Source organism: Ranitomeya variabilis, chromosome 2 (genome assembly GCF_051348905.1).
Source record: "Ranitomeya variabilis isolate aRanVar5 chromosome 2, aRanVar5.hap1, whole genome shotgun sequence".
Classification (NCBI taxonomy): domain Eukaryota; kingdom Metazoa; phylum Chordata; class Amphibia; order Anura; family Dendrobatidae; genus Ranitomeya; species Ranitomeya variabilis.
In genome coordinates, this window is record NC_135233.1 from 825,960,085 (window position 1) to 825,978,583 (window position 18,499).

General features: G+C 45.2%; 1 protein-coding gene across 4 annotated transcripts in view; it reads right to left on the reverse strand.

Annotated features, from left to right (window-relative positions):
• The window catches only part of TMEM14A (transmembrane protein 14A), a 58,185-nt gene that overhangs the window by 13,437 nt on the left and 26,249 nt on the right, over positions 1-18,499 (reverse strand). For all 4 annotated transcript variants that reach the window (XM_077290049.1, XM_077290046.1, XM_077290047.1 and 1 more), the window contains one exon: positions 8,690-8,791. In XM_077290049.1, the coding sequence (XP_077146164.1) occupies positions 8,690-8,791 (102 nt within the window). The remainder of the gene's footprint in view (positions 1-8,689; positions 8,792-18,499) is intronic.

An 18,499-nucleotide genomic window follows, 5' to 3' on the forward strand; every position in this document is an offset into this window, starting at 1 on the left:
CGTGGGCACAGCCCCGTGCGGGAAGTAAGCAGATCAATGCACTCCTAGGTGTGCGGAATCCCCTGCAATTCCGCATTTTAATGAACATGTTGCTTTTTTTTCCGCAATGCGATTTTTTCGTGGAAAAAAAGGCTACATTTGCACATAAAATGCGGAATACACTGAAAATAATAGGAGGCATATGTTAGCTTTTTTTCGCGTTTTTATCACGTTTTTATAGCCTAAGGCAGAAGAGATGACCAAGTGGCAATCTTACAGATCTGTTCTATAGAAACCTCTGACTTTTCCCCCTCGCAGGAGGTTGCCAACGCCCTCGTAGAATGAGCTCTCAATCACTCTGGGATGACATTCCCACGGTACGAGTAGGTCAATGAGAGTGCATCCCTTATTCACCTTACCAAGATTCTAGAGTGGCAGTGATTGGAACCCTGTCCTTTACTCTGACCCCTGAGGTGGACAAGAATTATTTCCAAGTTTTCCCATAGGCTCTAGTAGTGACATGTGTTCTACTTTGGAGTATTGTCGAAATCAAATTTTGGGGAAAAACCTTTGTCCCTTAAGTGCACCCTCTTAAATTCGATGCAGGTCAAGTGTAAACTTGCTGCCAGAGGATGATATACCAGCCCCTGGCAGCACCCAGGGGAAGGGAGGGGGGTGGCTGGGGGTCTTTGAGCGACATCAAGCTCAGCCAGGAGAATCAAGTTCTTTTTGGCCAGAAGGGGACTGAGAAATACCATTGCCCTGTCCACTCAGATTTTTTTTAGGACCGCTGGGATCAGGATAACCGGGGATAAGGCATAGGCCAGAGAATGATTCCATGGAATCATGAAGGCATCTAGAGCGTGAGGGTTTCCCCTGGGATCAATATAGCAAAAGGCCTCTACCCTTTTGCTCTCGCTGCTGGCAATGATCTATAACTGGGAAACCCCACATCGCTACGATCTGGGTGAATATGGACTGTTTTAGAACCAATTTGTCCTGTTTTAACTGGGTCCGGATTAAAAAAAAAAAAAAAAAAAAATCTGGTTTGTAGTTCTCCATCACTTGGAGGGCTTCCTATCCCGAGAGCAGCCTGCAGAGAGGAAACCTCAGCTTCCCCCCCCCCCCCCCCCCCCCTCTTCTGACTTGTTTTTGCTCTCCCCTTCTACAAAAAAAAAAATTCCTATTTTGAAAATACTTTTTATATGTGGAAATAGGAAGGTTGGCGGAATCCTTTTTTCTATGCTCTGCTTTCTCGAGGATGTTATCTAATAACAACCCGAACAGAAATTCACCTTCACAGGAGTGGAACAATTTTGATTTTGTTTGGATGTCCCCAGGCCAACACTTGAGCCAGAGGGCTCTACGGACTGCATTGAAGAAGGCTGCATATCTGAATCAGCCAGGAAAGCTGCAGCCCCCCGCATTAAGGGAATGGAATCTAGAATTTTATCCCTAGATACCTTATTCCGGAGCGGCTTTTCTAATTTGGTCTAACCAAGTCAATAATTACCTAGCCGTGCAGGTTGCTGCTATAGCAGGGCTTAGATGCAAATGTGAAACTAGCCTATGTGCGCAGCTTATCATCCGCAACAGCAAACTCATGCAAAAACGCATGCAAACACAGCGTTTATACGCATCAGCTTACACGACTGCAAAAAATCCCCGTAGCGTTTGCATGCGTTTTTGCTTTTTATGCACATGCGGTCGATATTTCCAGGAGGGCGTGTCTCAATCAGTTCCTGGACACTGCACAAATATGGCCTTTATGGAAGAGTGGCAAGAAGAAAGCCATTTCTCAAAGATATCCATAGAAAAAAAAAAAAAAAAAAAAAAAATTTGTAACAAGCCACCTGGGAGACACACCAAACATGTTGAAGAAGGTGTTCTGGTCAGATGAAAGCATAAAAAAACAAAAACAAAACAAAACAAACATTTTGGTAACAATGTCAAACGATGTTTGGTGTAAAGGCAACACAGCTCACCCTGAACACACCATCCCCACTGTCAAACATGGTGGTGGCAGCATCATTGTTTGGGCCTGCTTTTCTTCAGCAGGGACAGGGAATATGGTTAAAATTGATGGGAACATAGATGGAGCCAAATACAGGACCATTCTTGAAGAAAACCTGTTGGCATCTGCAGAAGACCTGTGACTGGGATAGATATTTGTCTTCAACAAGACAATGATCCCAAACATAACAATATCTACAATGGAATGGTTCACAAATAAACATATCCAGGTGTTAGACTGGCCAAGTCAACGTCCAGACCTCGATCCAATCGAGAATCTGTGGAAAGAGCTGCAAACTGCTGTTCACAAACGATCTCCATCAAACCTCACTGAGCTTGAGCTGTTTGCCAAGGAAGAATGGGCAAGAATTTCAGTCTCTCGATGTACAAAACTGATAGAGACATATCCCAAGCGACTCGCAGTTGTAATCGCAGCAAAAAGGTGGCGCAACAAAGTATTAAGTTAAAGGGGACGAATAATATGGCATGTCCCACTTTTCAGTTTTTGATTTTTCACAAGTTTAAAATACCAATACATTTTGTTCAACTTCACAATTGTGCTCCACTTGTTGATTCTTCCCCAAAAATTTACATTTGGCATCTTGATGTGTGAAGCATGATGTGTTAAAAGGTTGAAAAGTTCCAGGGAGCTGAATACTTTTGCAAGGCACTGTACACACACACACCCCATATTGGATTCCTCCCCCTATATTCCGTAAGGCCGGTTTCACACGTCAGTGATTCCGGTACGTGAGGTGACAGTTTCCTCACGTACCGGAGACACTGACACACGTAGACCCATTAAAATCAATGCATCTGTTCAGATGTCATTGATTTTTTGCAGACCGTGTCTCCGTGTGCCAAACACTGAGACATGTCAAGTGTTCGTGGGAGCGCACGTATTACACGGACCCATTAAAGTCAATGGGTCCGTGCAAAACACGGACCGCACACGGAAGTTCTCCGTGGTCCCTGTTCCGTGCAGGAGACAGCGCTCCAGTAAGCGCTGTCCCCCCCACATGGTGCTGAAGCCGCCATTCATATCTTCCCTGCAGCAGCGTTTGCTGCATAGAAGATATGAATAATAGTGTTTAAAAGAAAGATCTGTCCCCCGCCCTCGCTGTTCTGAAAATACTCACCCGGCTCCCTCGTTGGCTGTCGCTGCTTTCTGTCCTGGCCGCACCTTCTACTGTATGCGGTCACGTGGGGCCGCCGATTACAGTCATGAATATGTGGCTCCACCTCCCATAGGGAGACAGATAGATCTTTCTTTTAAACACTATTATTCATATCTTCTAGGGAAGATATGAATCGCGGATTCAGCACCAGATGCTGGTACGTGTGGTACCCAGCACAGTGCGTGTGGTACCCAGTGGGCACACGGGCGGCACACGTGTGCCGCCCGTGTGCCACACTGATGTACACCAGAAACGTAGGGGCACACTGACACGGATAATTCCGGTACCTTTTGTTTCCGGTACCGGAATTATCTGGACGTGTGAGACTGCCCTAAAGTGCAGTCAATGTTTAGAGAAGTAGTCTGGTGCAAATGCAATTAAGAATTGAATTAACAACTCTTCAAAAGGGTTAAAACAGAGGGTGGGCTATACCTGATCCATGGATGTACTTTATGGTATCACAGATACTCTCCCTCTTTTCCCAGCCGTGAAAATGCTGTATGGGCAAACCGGGAAGACTTGTTAAACATGATATTTCACCTATTCACATTTTGGAAGGGGGTGCGAGCCGCGTGGATGAAGAGTGGCCAACTATGGCATTAATATACAAGGTGTGAAACAGGGGAAAGATTGCTGGGAGTTACTGGATACTCCAAATTAACCTCAGTATGGCACAATTATAAATTAGCGGAGTTTGACAAGTTAAAGGGGTATAGAGGGTGGGAGCCGAAGGGAATACAATCTATGGACAATATACTAGAAAACGGAACAGTTTGTAGCTTCAATAAGCTACAACAAGAATATGGGCTTCCTTCTTTCAATACCCAAAACTGAGGCACACATTTCAGTCCCAGTTTGCTGTTACTGCACCCGAAATTTAAAAAAAACAAAAAAAAAAACCACACTACGCACTTGAGTCATTAGCATCGGCAAAGTATACGACTGGTCTAATCTCTACAATATATCAGCAGACGTTGCAGTCTGGTACTGATGGCCATACTTTCACAGCAAGGTTAAAATGGGAATCAGATGTGGGACAGATCACAGTAGAACAATGGAAAGAGGTATTAGAGCAGGTTCCCAGACTGTCCCTGTGTGAGTCTCAGAGACTCTTGCAAATACAGTATATCTCACACAGGGTGTATAGAACACCGAGCTTCCTTTTTAAAATGGGGTTCTGCTCAGATGCAGACTGTCCTAGATGTGGAGCAGAATTCTGGGAATGCAGTAAATTGGGATCATATTGGAAAAGCATGTTAACGAAAAAAAAAAAAAAAAAAAAAAAAAAAAGGGTGTTTGGAGTGCAACTTCAGGCAGACCCAAAAGGTGCGTGTGGTGGGATATCTGGGAGAGTCAACGGACTTTGAATCTTCGCTGGCCATTGGGTTATCGCAAATATTATACCAGGATCGCAAACTAATTGCACCACATTGGTTAGATGTCCAACCTCCGTAAGTCAATGCACTAACAAAAACAGGATAAATGATGACATTTTGGTTAGATACACCGGGCCTACCATCTGGAGCTCTGGTGAGAGATAGGATATGGCAGCTAGTGGTTCCAGGATAGAGGGCTACAATATTCCCAGGTTTTGGATATAAGGGTAGTAAATAGAAGCCACTTTTCTGTGTCAGTCAAGTTAGGGTATATAGGAGGTAATGCACTATGGATATAGTTTGCTCATGTGCGATATTGGAGGGAGGGCCATTTTTTTCTCGTTTATAAGTATAAACAATAAAACTGAGTTACAGATGGATATATAGAAAGTTGTTGATACAATTAAATGCATAACAGTAAAGTAAAGGCTTTATCTGTAAATATGAACAAGTTGTTATTCCATAGCATATTGGTAACAATGTTATGTATGCTTTCCCATCAATAATTTTTTATTTTTTTTATTTTTATTTTTTATTTTAAAAAGCCAGTACCAGTCTGGCCAGGCCTGGCACGATTTCATCTTCTTGCTTCACTTTTTCCTTCAGGTATGCCTAAAGTGAAGGATCCCTGTCTAGGACACGAAAATAACTGGTGCGAGGGAGAGGTACGGACTCTAGCTAAAGGTTTCCTGTCCATTAAGGATCCCTTCTCTCCCTGATGAGGTCATGGGGGGGGGGGGGGGGGGGAGAAAAATGAGTGAGAACCTAACTCCTCAGGGAATGGAGTCACTGTTTTTGTCCTCCAAAGAAGGACCCCTGATCAAGAATCCTCTGGTCTTCGCCGGCCATATCTTCTCCTAAAGGATCTCCTATACACTTGGATGGACAACTTGTGAAACCCCTTGTTGACCTTGACTAGCCTGATAACTGGATGACATCTCAAGCTTAAAACAGATACTCCCTTCACATAGGATGGAACGCAGTATGGACTTGACTGAATTGTCTCCTGGCCAGCAGTCTAGCCATAGAGCGCTGCCAGCTGCATTGGAGAGAACAGCTGACCTAGCTGCCAACCTTACCGACACCACAGATGTGGGATGCCGCTGCTCCTTGCATTAACGGGATAGTAGCAAAGTTGTTCTGTCTCTTTATCCCTTAGCTGACTTTCCAGGAAGTGTAGCAAAACCATCATGGATCTGGCTGTACAGGTCGCAGAGATCGTTGGCTTTAGGGCACCTGCAGATGATTCCCAGGCATTTCTCAAGTAATTATCCACCTTCCCATCTAGGGAATCTTTAAGAATACCCATGTCTTCAAAGGGCAATGTAGATTATATAGATGCCTTGGCCACCACCATGTCTTTTTTAAGGTCTTTATCCCAGAAAACTGCTGAATCCTCTTCAAAAGGGGTACTTCCTATTTAGATAATGATGACAGTAAACCCTTCTCAGGTCTCTTCCACTCTACTAATGAGGGCCTGAATCTTTACATTCACGTGAAAGGTTTGACACCCAAACAATTTCCTGTACTGATTTTTGGTCCTTTGAATCTACAGTGACCAAAGTGGACCTTACTGCCATAAACAACCGATTGGTGTCTGCTTCCAGGAAGCACGGACGACCTTCTGTACCACTGTCTGAGGATGGAGAAATGGATTCTGAAGACACATATGCCCCTTCTGACTTCACAGATTTATCGGAATCAGAGGATAGTACACTACATTTCTTTACCTTCCCGCGCATCACCTTCATGGTGTACCAGGGATTTAAAGGATCTCTTCACCTCCGTCCTAATAACTGATCTTAATTCCATGGCAAAGTCAGCAAACTCTTCACAGCCCATCTTTTTGATACAGAAGCGACAGCCCATTCTGCAAAGAGCTAGGCAAACCTTCCTTGCAAACTGCACATTCTTTATGCTTAACCTTTGCCACACGCTTTGAAGGACTTTCCTAACAAGTAAAACAAGAAAAAGTCGACTTTCATGAAGATCACTCAGCAGCTAGTAAGGGTACTAAATTAGGATGTAGAATCATATCACCCCAGTGACTTCCTCTAGAGGCTGTGGATCCATCCCGATCTGCTTTAACTGTGCTGTTTTTTTTTGTTCGTTGGCCTTACGGACTTATCTGGTGCCATGCTTACCAGTAGTGCAGTTGCCACTGCTACAGCCATGCAGTCACTGCTTCTGCTGCTCATCCATTAACAAACTGGAGGGAGTACCAGAGCTAATCCCACTCTTCCAGCAGTCTCAACAGGATTTTTAAATGCGGGACTAGCCCAACACATTCCTTCCCTCCAATTGGGCATCTCCTCCGCTCCCCAGAAGTGAATTAAAACTTTCGGATCAGAAGTCATCGGTAAGCTCTTCAGAGCACTCTTCTTCCAAGGCACCACCTGTATGAACAGACCCAGGACGACGCAGCGGCTTGCAGACGCAAAGAGTCCCTGATGGATCGGACCTGCTGCAGCAAGTCTAGGATCTCTGCTCTGGCACAGAAGGCACACTGCCGTCATCCCAGGCATCCGATCCAAGCCTGGTAAGGAAAACTTCTTGAGGGGGATACTACATTAACTAATGCAGGGAGAGGTTAAGCCCTTTCATTCTGCAGATTTCCTTTCTAGTGGTGAAATGAAACCATTGTATTTATGGCAATAAACTTTCCACTAATTGAATGTCTGGGATATTGCTTGGCGTACAGAAAGATGTCAATTAGTGATGAGCGAATATACTAGTTTCTTGGGTTTTTCCTAGCTCGGGTGGTCCCTGAGCATTTGTGACTGCTCGGAGATTTAGTTTTTGTTGACACAATTGCATGATTTACGGTTGCTAGCCAGCTTGATTACATGTGGGGATACCCTAGCAACCAGGCAACTCCCACATGTACTCAGCCTGGCTACTAGCTGTAAATCATTCAGCTGCGGCGATGAAAACTAAATCTACAAACACTAACAAATACTCGGAGAACACCCGAGCGTGTGCGGGAAAACCCGAGCAACGAGTTTACTCACTCAATACTATTGTTAATCTTGTACAGGCTCAGAATGGCCCACAGGGACAGGTTAATTCCCCGAAGGGCCCCAGTGAAGGAGTTGGTCCTACAACAGAAGCTGGCACAATACACTTGATTCACTATGTACAGAAAGGCAGCACTGAATCATTGAACAAACTGTTCAGTTTATTATATGGTAAATTTGTTAATACAGGCCCACAGAGTAAATGTTAGTGTAGGGCCCCTTGGTATCCCAGTTTCACAGTGGTCCAATACAAAACTCAAAAACCAAGTTACACTTAAACACTTGCAACAATCACACGTACTTCATATTCTGCAAGTAGATATCCCAACCCATGATGTGAGAAAAATCAAACCCATGTACAACTACTGACACATGTAAAGTATGCAAAAAAAAGTCTCAACATCTTCAGAGGTGAGAATGAACACTAATTGTGTATTGAATACATACAAAAGCTAGACCTCTACGCGTGGGGAGGTAACATTAGGACACCAGGAAGTAAAGTGGTCTCGGTGCGTTAAATGGACCCATAGTTCTAGAATAAGCAAAAAGAATTGGGGGGGGGGGGGGGGTCAATCATTCACAAAAACAATGTAAATGCAGATGAGATTGTCCAAGTGATGTGTTACCGACAGATATCACTTCCAAAAGTTGCAACCTTTTTGCCAAAATGATTAGCAGAACAGCAGCTTTATAGATCATAACAGCCCTAAGAATGCCTTCACACTGTTGGGACATACGTCTAAACATGCATTTTGATGCGCATCATTTTTAGGCATGTACGCTTACTAGAGGCAGACAGGCTGCATCTGTGTGTTAGTCTCCAGTAGGCATAGACACCCAAAAATGATGCACGACATTCGCTGTTGGCACCATTATAGTCTATGGCTCCAACTGCTCATATGCCCGAATCCAGTTTTGCTGGAGGGGTGTCAGACAGAAGCCCTGACTGAGTCACTGAACAGGTGCCTACATGTAATGTGAGCATCCTTCTGTAACTGAGGATTAGTTCTCATTTAATCCCTATTTACCATATTCTCTAGACACACCTAACATTCCCCTGAATCACAAAGTGACCAGAGTGAAGAAATCCAAGTCGCTGTTTGTACAAGAGTATAGTTGTACTTACTTAGGGATATCTTGATATCTCTGGGATCGTATGAAACACGCAGGGCCCCAACAGCTGCAAGCAATCCAAAGACAAGACCTGCAGCAAGTGATACAATACTGCCTGCAATATAAAAGCAGTAGGGTAATTGAGCAAAGAAATTCCTTTCTGGAGGTTCACATAATAATATTATTATTATGTATTTATATAGCGCCAACATATTCTGCAGCGCTTTACAACTCATAGAGGGGACTTGTACAGACAATAGACATTACAGCATAACAGAAATCACAGTTCAAAACAGATACCAGGAGGAATGAGGGCCCTGCTCGCAAGCTTACAAACTATGAGGAAAAGGGGAGACACGAGAGGTGGATGGTAACAATTGCTTTAGTTATTTGGATCAGCCATAGTGTAAAGATACCTTCACACTAAACAATATAGCTAGCGATCCGTGACGTTGCAGCATCCTGGATAGAGATATCGTTGTGTTTGACAGGCAGCAGCGATCTGGATCCTGCTGTGATATCGCTGGTCGTTGGTTAAGGTTCAGAACTTTATTTGGTCGTCAGATCGCCGTGTATCATTGTGTTTGACAGCAAAAGCAACGATACCAGCGATGTTTTACAATGGTAACCAGGGTAAATATCGGGTTACTAAGCGCAGGGCCGCGCTTAGTAACCCAATGTTTACCCTGGTTACCATCGTAAAAGTAAAAAAAAAAACAAACAAACAGTACATACTCACCTTCGCGTCCCCCGGCGTCCGCTTCCTGCACTGACTGAGTGCCGGCCGTAAAGTGAAAGCACAGCACAGCACAGCGGTGACATCACCGCTCTGCTGTTAGGGCCGGCGCTCACAGTCAGTGCAGGAAGCGGACGCCGGGGGATGCGAAGGTGAGTATGTACGGTTTGTTTTTTTTTTACTTTTACGATGGTAACCAGGGTACACATCGGGTTACTAAGCACAGCCCTGCGCTTAGCAACCCGATGTTGACCCTGGTTACCCGGGGACCTCGGCATCGTTGGTCGCTGGAGAGCGGTCTGTGTGACAGCTCTCCAGCGACCAAACAGCGACGCTGCAGCGATCAGCATCATTGTCTGTATCGCTGCAGCGTCGCCAAGTCTGAAGGTACCTTTAGGCTCGGGTGTTCATGTAAAGCTGCATGAACCAGTTAACTGCCTAAGTATGTAGCAGTACAGACAGAGGCTATTGACTGCATAAAGTGTATGAGAACATGATGCGAGGAACCCGATTATGGTTTTTTTTTTTTTTTTTTTAATAGGCCACACAGGGATAGTTAGGTTAATGCGTTGAGGCGGTAGGCCAGTCTGAACAAATTAGTTTTTAGGGCACGCTTAAAACTGTGGGGATTGGGGGATTAATCGTATTAACCTAGGTAGTGCATTCCAAAGAATCGGCGCAGCACGTGTAAAGTCTTGGAGACGGGAGTGGGAGGTTCTGATTGAGGATGCTAACCTGAGGTCATTAGTGGAGCGGAGGGCACGGGTAGGGTGGCAGACTGAGACCAGAGAGGAGATGTAGGGTGGTGCTGAGCCATGGAGTGCTTTGTGGATGAGGGTAGTAGTTTTGTACTGGATTCTGGAGTGGATGGGTAGCCAGTGTAATGACTGGCACAAGGTAGAGGCATCAGTGTAACGGTTGGTGAGGAAAAACAGTGAAGGATCGGTCAGAGAGATAGGAGGAGAACCAAGAGAGAACGGTGTCCTTGAGGCCTATGGAGCGGAGCATAGTGAGGAGGAGCTGATGATCCACAGTATCGAATGCTGCAGAGAGATCCAAGAGAAATAGCATGGAGTAGTGACCATTAGATTTAGCTGTTAATAGGTCATTAGAGACTTTAGTGAGGGCAGTTTTCAGTAGAGTGTAAAGAGCGAAAACCAGATTGAAGAGGGCCGAGAAGAGTTATCTGAGAGATAGTGGGTAAGACGGGAGTGGACCAGGCGTTCGAGGAGTTGAGAGATTAGAGACATCGTTCACTTTTTTTTGTTTAAAAGAAATACACCACTGCAATGGGGGATATTTATCAAGCCAAATCAAATTCTACTACAAAAAAAAAAACAAAAAACAAAAACAAAAGGACAACCCATTTAGAACTTGTACCATAGTTAAAGTGTTAAAAAAAAAAAAAAAAAAGTCTAAAACTTATGTCTGACCAAGGTACGTGGTCCAGTGGAAACATAACGTGCTTTATGCTATACAGTGTGCCAAAACAGACAATGCAAGGCTGGAATCACATGGCTATGCAATACAACAGTGCCATGTAATGTTTTATTGAATAGCACTTGGCAGTGTTATATGGTAGAGTGGCGCCAGCTTAATTGGCAGTGTGAACTTTAATGCAGATTTTATATTTTAAGATTGTCTAGTCAATGGGCTGACTCATTAGCATTTTGTCAGTCAGTATTGATGCAAAGACTGCTGGAATAAGATGCAAATTTATTAACCCCTTCACCCCAAAGCCTGTTTTCACCATCCTGACCCGGTCTATTTTTACAATTATTATTATTATTATTTATTTATATAGCACCATTAATTCCATGGTGCTGTACATGAGAAGGGGTTACATCAAAATACAAATATCACTTACAGTAAACAAAACTAACAATGACAGACTGGTACAGCGGGAAGAGGACCCTGCCCTTGCGGGCTTACAATCTACAGGATTATGGGGAAGGAAGACAGTAGGTCGAGGGTTGCAGTAGCTCCAGTGGTGTTGAGGTGGCCGTGTAGTCTTTACAGGCTGTAAGCTTCTTTGAAGAGATGGGTTTTCAGGTTTCTTTTGAAGGATCCAAAAGTAGTGGATAAACGATGTGTTGGGGCACTGAATTCCAGAGGATGGGTGATATTCGGGAGAAGTCTTGGATGCGATTGGGTGAGGAATAAGTGTGGAGGAGGTCTTGGGAGGACTGGAGATTACGTGAGGGAAGATATTGAGAGATTAGTGTGGAAATATATACGGAGGAGAAAGATTATGGATGGCTTTGTAGGTCAGTGTTAGTAATTTAAACTGGATACGCTGAGAAATTGGGAGCCAGTGAAGGGATTTGCAAAGAGGGGAGCAGGAGTGTAGCGAGGAGAGAGATTAGTTAGACGGGCAGCAGAGTTAAGGATGGACTGGAGGGGTGCCAGAGTGTTAGAAGGTAGGCCACAGAGGAGTATGTTGCAGTAGTCGAGGCGGGAGATGATTAGGGCATGCACGAGCATTTTGGTAGAGTGTGGGTTGAGGAAAGGACGGATTCTGGAAATATTTTTGAGCTGGAGGCGACAGGAGGTGGCGAGAGCTTGGATGTGCGGTTTGAAGGAAAGGGCAGAGTCAAGGGTTACTCCGAGGCAGCGGATTTTGGGGACAGGGGAAAGTGTGATTTCATTTATTTTGATAGATAGGTCAGGTAGGCAAGGTATGCGAGAGGGAGGAAAGATAATTAGTTCAGATTTGTCCACATTGAGCTTGAGGAAGCGAGAGGAGGAGGATATGGCTGATAGACACTTTGGGATTCTGGAGAGCAGGGAGGTGACATCTGGACCAGAGAGGTAGATCTGAGTGTCATCGGCATATAAAATGGTACTGGAAGCCATAGGACCTTATGAGTTGTCCCAGGCCGAGTGTATAGATTGAGAAGAGTAAGGGTCCTAGGACAGAGCCTTGAGGGACACCAACAGAGAGGGGGCGAGATGAAGAGGTAGTATGGGAGTAGGAAACGCTAAATGTGCGGTTGGCAAGGTATGAGGAGATCCAAGATAGGGCAAGGTCTTTGACCCCAAAGGAAGAGAGGATCTGTACAATTCTGACCACTGTCACTTTGAAGCATTCCAGAGTTATGACCGCTTAATTGAGACTGACATATTGTACTTTATGACAGTGGTAAAATTTCTTTGATATGACTTGTGTTTAACTGTGAAAAAACACCCAATTTTTTTTTTTTAACTTTTGCAAAGGTAAACAGGAGAAAATGGAGCACACAATTCACTGTGCAAATTCTGAGCATGCCGATACCCCATATGTGGGGGAATACTACTGTTAGGGCGCACGACAGGGAGGGGAAGGAGCGCATTTGACTTTTTGAATGAAAGATTTGCTGGAATAATTAGTGGATGCTATGTCACATTTGGAGAGCCCCTGATGTGCCTAAACAGTGGGAAACCCCCCACAAATGACGTTTTTATTTTGGAAACTAGACCCCTTTGGCAACTTATCTAGATGTGTATGAGCACCTTGAACCCCCAAGGTGCTTCACAGAAATTTATCACATTTTTCCCACAAAAATCTTACTACAAATTTTGTATTTTCACAAGGGCAACAAGAGAAAATGGACCCCAAAGTTTGTTGTGCAATTGCTCCCAAGTTCACAGATACCCAATATGTGGTCAAAAACTACCATACTTTTGAAGCACAGTGCAAAGTAGCGCCATATTACAGTACAGATTTTGCTGCACTTGAGGGTGCAATGTTACATTGGCAGAGCCCCTGAGATGCCAGAACAGCAGATCCCCCATTAGTGACCCCATTTTACCAATTAAACCTCTCAATGAATTCATCTAGGGGTGCAGTGATTGATACCACAGATGTGTCACACTTAAACCATTGGGCAGTGAAGAAAAAATAATTTACATTTCAACCACCAAGATTGTGTGTTAGCCCCAAGTTTTACATTTTCATACAAGGAAATGGGCAAAAATGGCACCAGAATTTGTCCCACAATTTCTGCTTAATGTAGAAATACCCCATATGTGGCTACACAGTACCATTTAGCCATACTGAGAGGGAGGGGACGGAGCGCTATTAGCCTAGACTAGTTTGCGGATTCCATATAAAGAGCCCCTAAGTGCTAGAAAAGCAGAATTCCTCAAGTGACCTCATTTTGGAAATTATACCTCTTTGGGAATTTATCTACAGACAGGGGCGGACTGGGCCGGGTGGCAGGAATGCATATGCCTGAGCATCTGCGCAGGGCCGCTGGAGGACCGGCAGCGATTTTAATACATAGCGCATCCCGCCAGCCGGCCCTTTAAATCTTGTAAGTCAGGTACTGTGTACGCGCATTGCCCGCGCTGAGCACGCAGTGCCGTGGCAGCCAGTGCTTCTGCACGAGCACGGCCACATTCCTAGTCCCTGCGCGTGCTCGTCTGCTACCTGTGCCAGCGCGGGCAAGCAGGAGACCACGCGCGCACATGGAAAGATTTGAAAAGTCCGGCGTGCAGAGTGCGCCGCCCCCTCCACCTGCCTGTGTCCGACGCTGGCCGGCCTGTACCAGAGTCAGAGAAGACTGCTCTCCTCACCAATGCCTGGGATGATCATCTCCTCTTCACCGCCCATGCTGGACAGGACCCGACCCACTTCAGCTCTTCATCCTCCCGACCTCCCCCCCCCCCCCCCATCTCAGGGGCATGGGGGAGTCCCAAGATGAGGTTTTTTTAATGTATATACAGCAGGTGCACCTATATAATGTGTATAGACTGCTATATATACACATTATATAGGTGATACTGCTGTGTATAATCACTATACCACCTATATGATGTATGTATAGCAGTCTATATATTATATTATATAGGTGACACTCTGCTACTGATGCGTATATACCTTATATGGATGACACTGCGGGGGGGGGGGTGTATATATCACACCACTGTATACACAGCAGTATCACCTATATAAAGTATATACACATCAGTATCAGTATTGCCCATATAAGATACAGACTGCTATACATACATTATATAGGTGATACTAGCTGCTACTGCTGTATATAATCACAGTATCACCTATATAATGTATATACAGCAGTCTATACATTATATAGGCAATAGTGTTACTGATGTGTGTATATACTGTATATATTTATATATGCGATACTGGTGTGTGTGTGTGTGTGTGTGTGTGTGTGTGTGTGTGTGTGTGTGTGTGTGTGTGTGTGTGTGTGTGTGTGTGTGTGTGTGTGTGTGTGTGTGTGTGTGCACACGTACATATATACACAGCAGTATCACCTATATATAATGTATATACACACACCAATAGCAGTATTGCCTATATAATGTATATAGACTGCTGTATATACACTATATAGGTGATACTACCATATACAGCAGTAGCAGTATCGCCTATATAATGTCTATCCAACATTTGCAGTATCACTTGTAATATAATATATATATATATATACACACACACACATACACATACACACACATATATATACATACATATACACACACACTATATAATTGTCTAGGGGTCCCTTCCGTCACGGATACTCATTGGTCGCGGCCTCTGTCATGGAATCCAAGTCGCTGATTGGTCTCGCCAGCTGCCTGTCATGGCTGCCGCGACCAATCAGCGACGGCCACAGTCCGATTAGTCCCTCCATACTCCCCGCAGTCACCGCTCACACAGGGTTAATACCAGCGGTAACGAACTCCGTTACCGCCGCTATTAACCCTGTGTGACCAAGTTTTTACTATTGATGCTGCCTATGCAGCCTCAATAGTAAAAACATCTAATGTTAAAAATAATAAAAATTATATACTCACCTTTCCCGCTCCTTGCGACGCTCCGGTGACCGCTCCATGCAAGCGGCAGGTTCCGGTGCCAAGGATGGTCTGCGAGAAGGATCTGCCGTGACGGTCATGTGACTGTGACGTCATCACAGGTCCTGCGCGAGAAGGAGGCGACAGGACTACAAGGGTCCCTGGAAGGTGAGTATATGATTATTTTTATTTTTTTAACCTGTGACATACGTGGCTGGGCAATATACTACGTGACTGGCCAATATACTACGTAACTGGGCAATATACTACGTAACTGGGCAATATACTACGTGGCTGTGGTGTATGCTAAGTCACTGGGCAATATACTACGTGGCTGGGCATTATACTACGTGGCTCTGTGCTGTATACTACGTGGGCTGTGCAATATATAGCAGTTTCACCTATATAATATGTACAGCAGTCACAGTATATAGGTGGTACTACAACTATACACATCAGTCGCAGTATCAACTATATATTGCATATACAGTAGTTTCAATGTGATATAAATTCAGCAGTCGCGGTGTCTCCTATGTACATCAGCCTCGGTGCCTCTTATGTGATGTATGCATCATATAGTATAATGCTGATATATATATATATATATATATATATATATATATATATATATAATATAGATAGAGTGTAGAGATGTTTATATGGTGTAGAGATGCTTATATAATGTGGATCTATGCATATATTGTGGAATTCACACTATAGATACAGTGCTGCCACATCTCTACACTATATAATATACCGTATTTTTCGGACTATAAGACGCACCGTACTATATGACGCACCCCAAATTTGGGGTGAAAATTGCAGAAAAAAAGATTTTTTATAAGATGGGGGTCCGTCTTATTGTCCCAATTTAAGATCTTACCTGAGGGCAGGCAGTGGCAGAGCAGGGTCACAGGAGGCATGGTGGTGGCAGAGGTGAGGTGATGCTGAGGTGCGGTGGAACGGCGTGCACCTGAGCAGGGTCCCATCCTGCTTAGGTGGGCGACGCCATGGCCTGGTGACCATGGGGAGGTTGCTGTGGCGGCGGCAGATGTGCGGTCACTTCCTCAGGTGGCAGCGGCCAGGGTGCCTTCCACATTTGAGGTGACGCCACAGCAGTAGTGAAGGAGAGCAGCAGAGCTGGGTGGTTTTCCTGGTGGCGGCGGGCTTACCGGCATTGTGGCGGCGACAGAGGTGTGAGCAGGTCCCATCCATATTTGAGGTGAATCCGCGGCCCAGTATTGATGGAGAGCAGCAGCGCTGGTGAGTTACGGTATTTTCCGGTGGCGGCGGCCATCTTGCTGAGGCTGCGTGTGCGCAGATTCACTACTCTGCGTCCCAGGGCTTCAGGAAAATGGCCGCCGCGATCTCCATCTGCGCACGCGCGGACTCCCGCGGCCATTTTCCTGAAGCCCTGGGACGCAGAGTAGTGAATCTGCTCACACGCAGCCTCAGCAAGATGGCCGCCGCCACCGGAAAATACCGTAACTCACCAGCGCTGCTGCTCTCCATCAACACCGGGCCGCGGATTCACCTCAAATGTGCACAAGACCCTGCTCACGCCATACAGCTCACCGCGCCACATCATCCCCGCACCTCTGTCGCCGCCACAATGCCGGTAAGCCTGCGTTCCGAATATAAGACGCACCCCCCATTTTCCTCACAATTTTTTTGGGGAAAAAGTGCGTCTTGTATGCCGAAAAATACGGTATACACCGCTCTATATTCCTTAACACGGTATATAATATGCAGCTGTGTATATAATAGATTGTAGTATACTGTATATACTCGTGTATAAGCCAAGTTTTTCAGCATATTTTTTTTGTGCTGAAAACGCCCCCCCCCCTCCCCCCTCGGCTTATACACAAGTCATTGTCACAGAAAGACGGAGGGGGAGCAGCGGGTCACAGAGGCAGGAGCCGGCGGCTGAGGCTAAAGCCTGTGCCGCTGCTAAAGAGAAATGAATATTCACTGCGCTGGCAGTGAATATTAATTTCTCTTACAGTGTGCACAGCCACAGCCCCCGGCTTCCAGCACACATCCTACTTACCTTCCCTGTGCGCCCTCGCTGCATCTCGTTCCGGGGCCAGTAGCCCTTCAGGCCGAGCGATCACATGTCCTCCGCTCATTAAGGTAATGAGTATTAACCCCTCTCCACTCCCATAGGTGTGGGTAAATATTCATTACCTTAATGAGCGTGGGACGCGTGAGCGCCCAGCCATAGGAGCTGCTGGCACCGGAACGAGATGCTGCGAGGGCATGCAGGGAAGGCAAGTTTTTTTTTTTTTGTTTTTTTTAAAAGGAGCCATGCATACAAGGAAGGGGATAAGGAGCCATGCAAACAAGGACAGGGGAGCCATGCAGACAAGGATGAGGAGCTATGCATATAAGGACAGGGATAAGGAGTCATGCATGCAAGGATGGGGATAAGGAGCCATGCAGACAAGGATAGGGATGAGGAGCTATGCATACAAGGACAGGGATAAGGAGCCATGCATACAAGGATAGGGATGAGGAGCTATGCATACAAGGACAGGGATAAGGAGCCATGCATACAAGGACAGAGATAAGGAGCCATGCAGACAAGGATGGGGATAAGGAGCCCATACATACAAAGACGGGGATAAGGAGCAATGTATACAAGGTCGGGGACAGGGAGCCATGCATACAAGGACGGGGATAAGGAGCCATGCAGACAAGGATGGGGATGTGGGGACAATGTATACCCGGCTTATACTCGAGTCAATAAGTTTTCCCAGTTTTTTGTGGCAAAATTAGGGGCCTCTGCTTATACTTGGGTCGACTTATACTCGAGTATATACGTTATATTGTGGAGTTGTGTATACTTTCTACTGTCCTGCATAAATGGTGTAATTCTCAGTATCTATTCTTATTATGTAAGTGTGTGTATCTATCATTCCAATTAATTGTGAGAAAACTAGCGGACTCTATTAGTCCATGTGGCAATGTTTCGGATCCATAACTGAACATTTCTCTGATATGAAAGTGAAATGTTGCCACAGTATTTGAAGCCAAAACCAGGAGTGGGACAGAGGAAAGCATTAAGCTACTTACGGGTAGCGGCATTTTTCGGAGGCCCATGACAGCACCACGAGAGAGGGGATCCGCCCCTTTAGGAACAGGAAACCCACAGATACAAAAGGGCGGCACCTCTCCCATGCATCAGTTGGATTACAGAGCCTGAGAGGACTAACCGCAGTTAATGACAAGCAAACACAAAATTGCATACAATTAAACACAATGACTTTTAATAAAGTAATA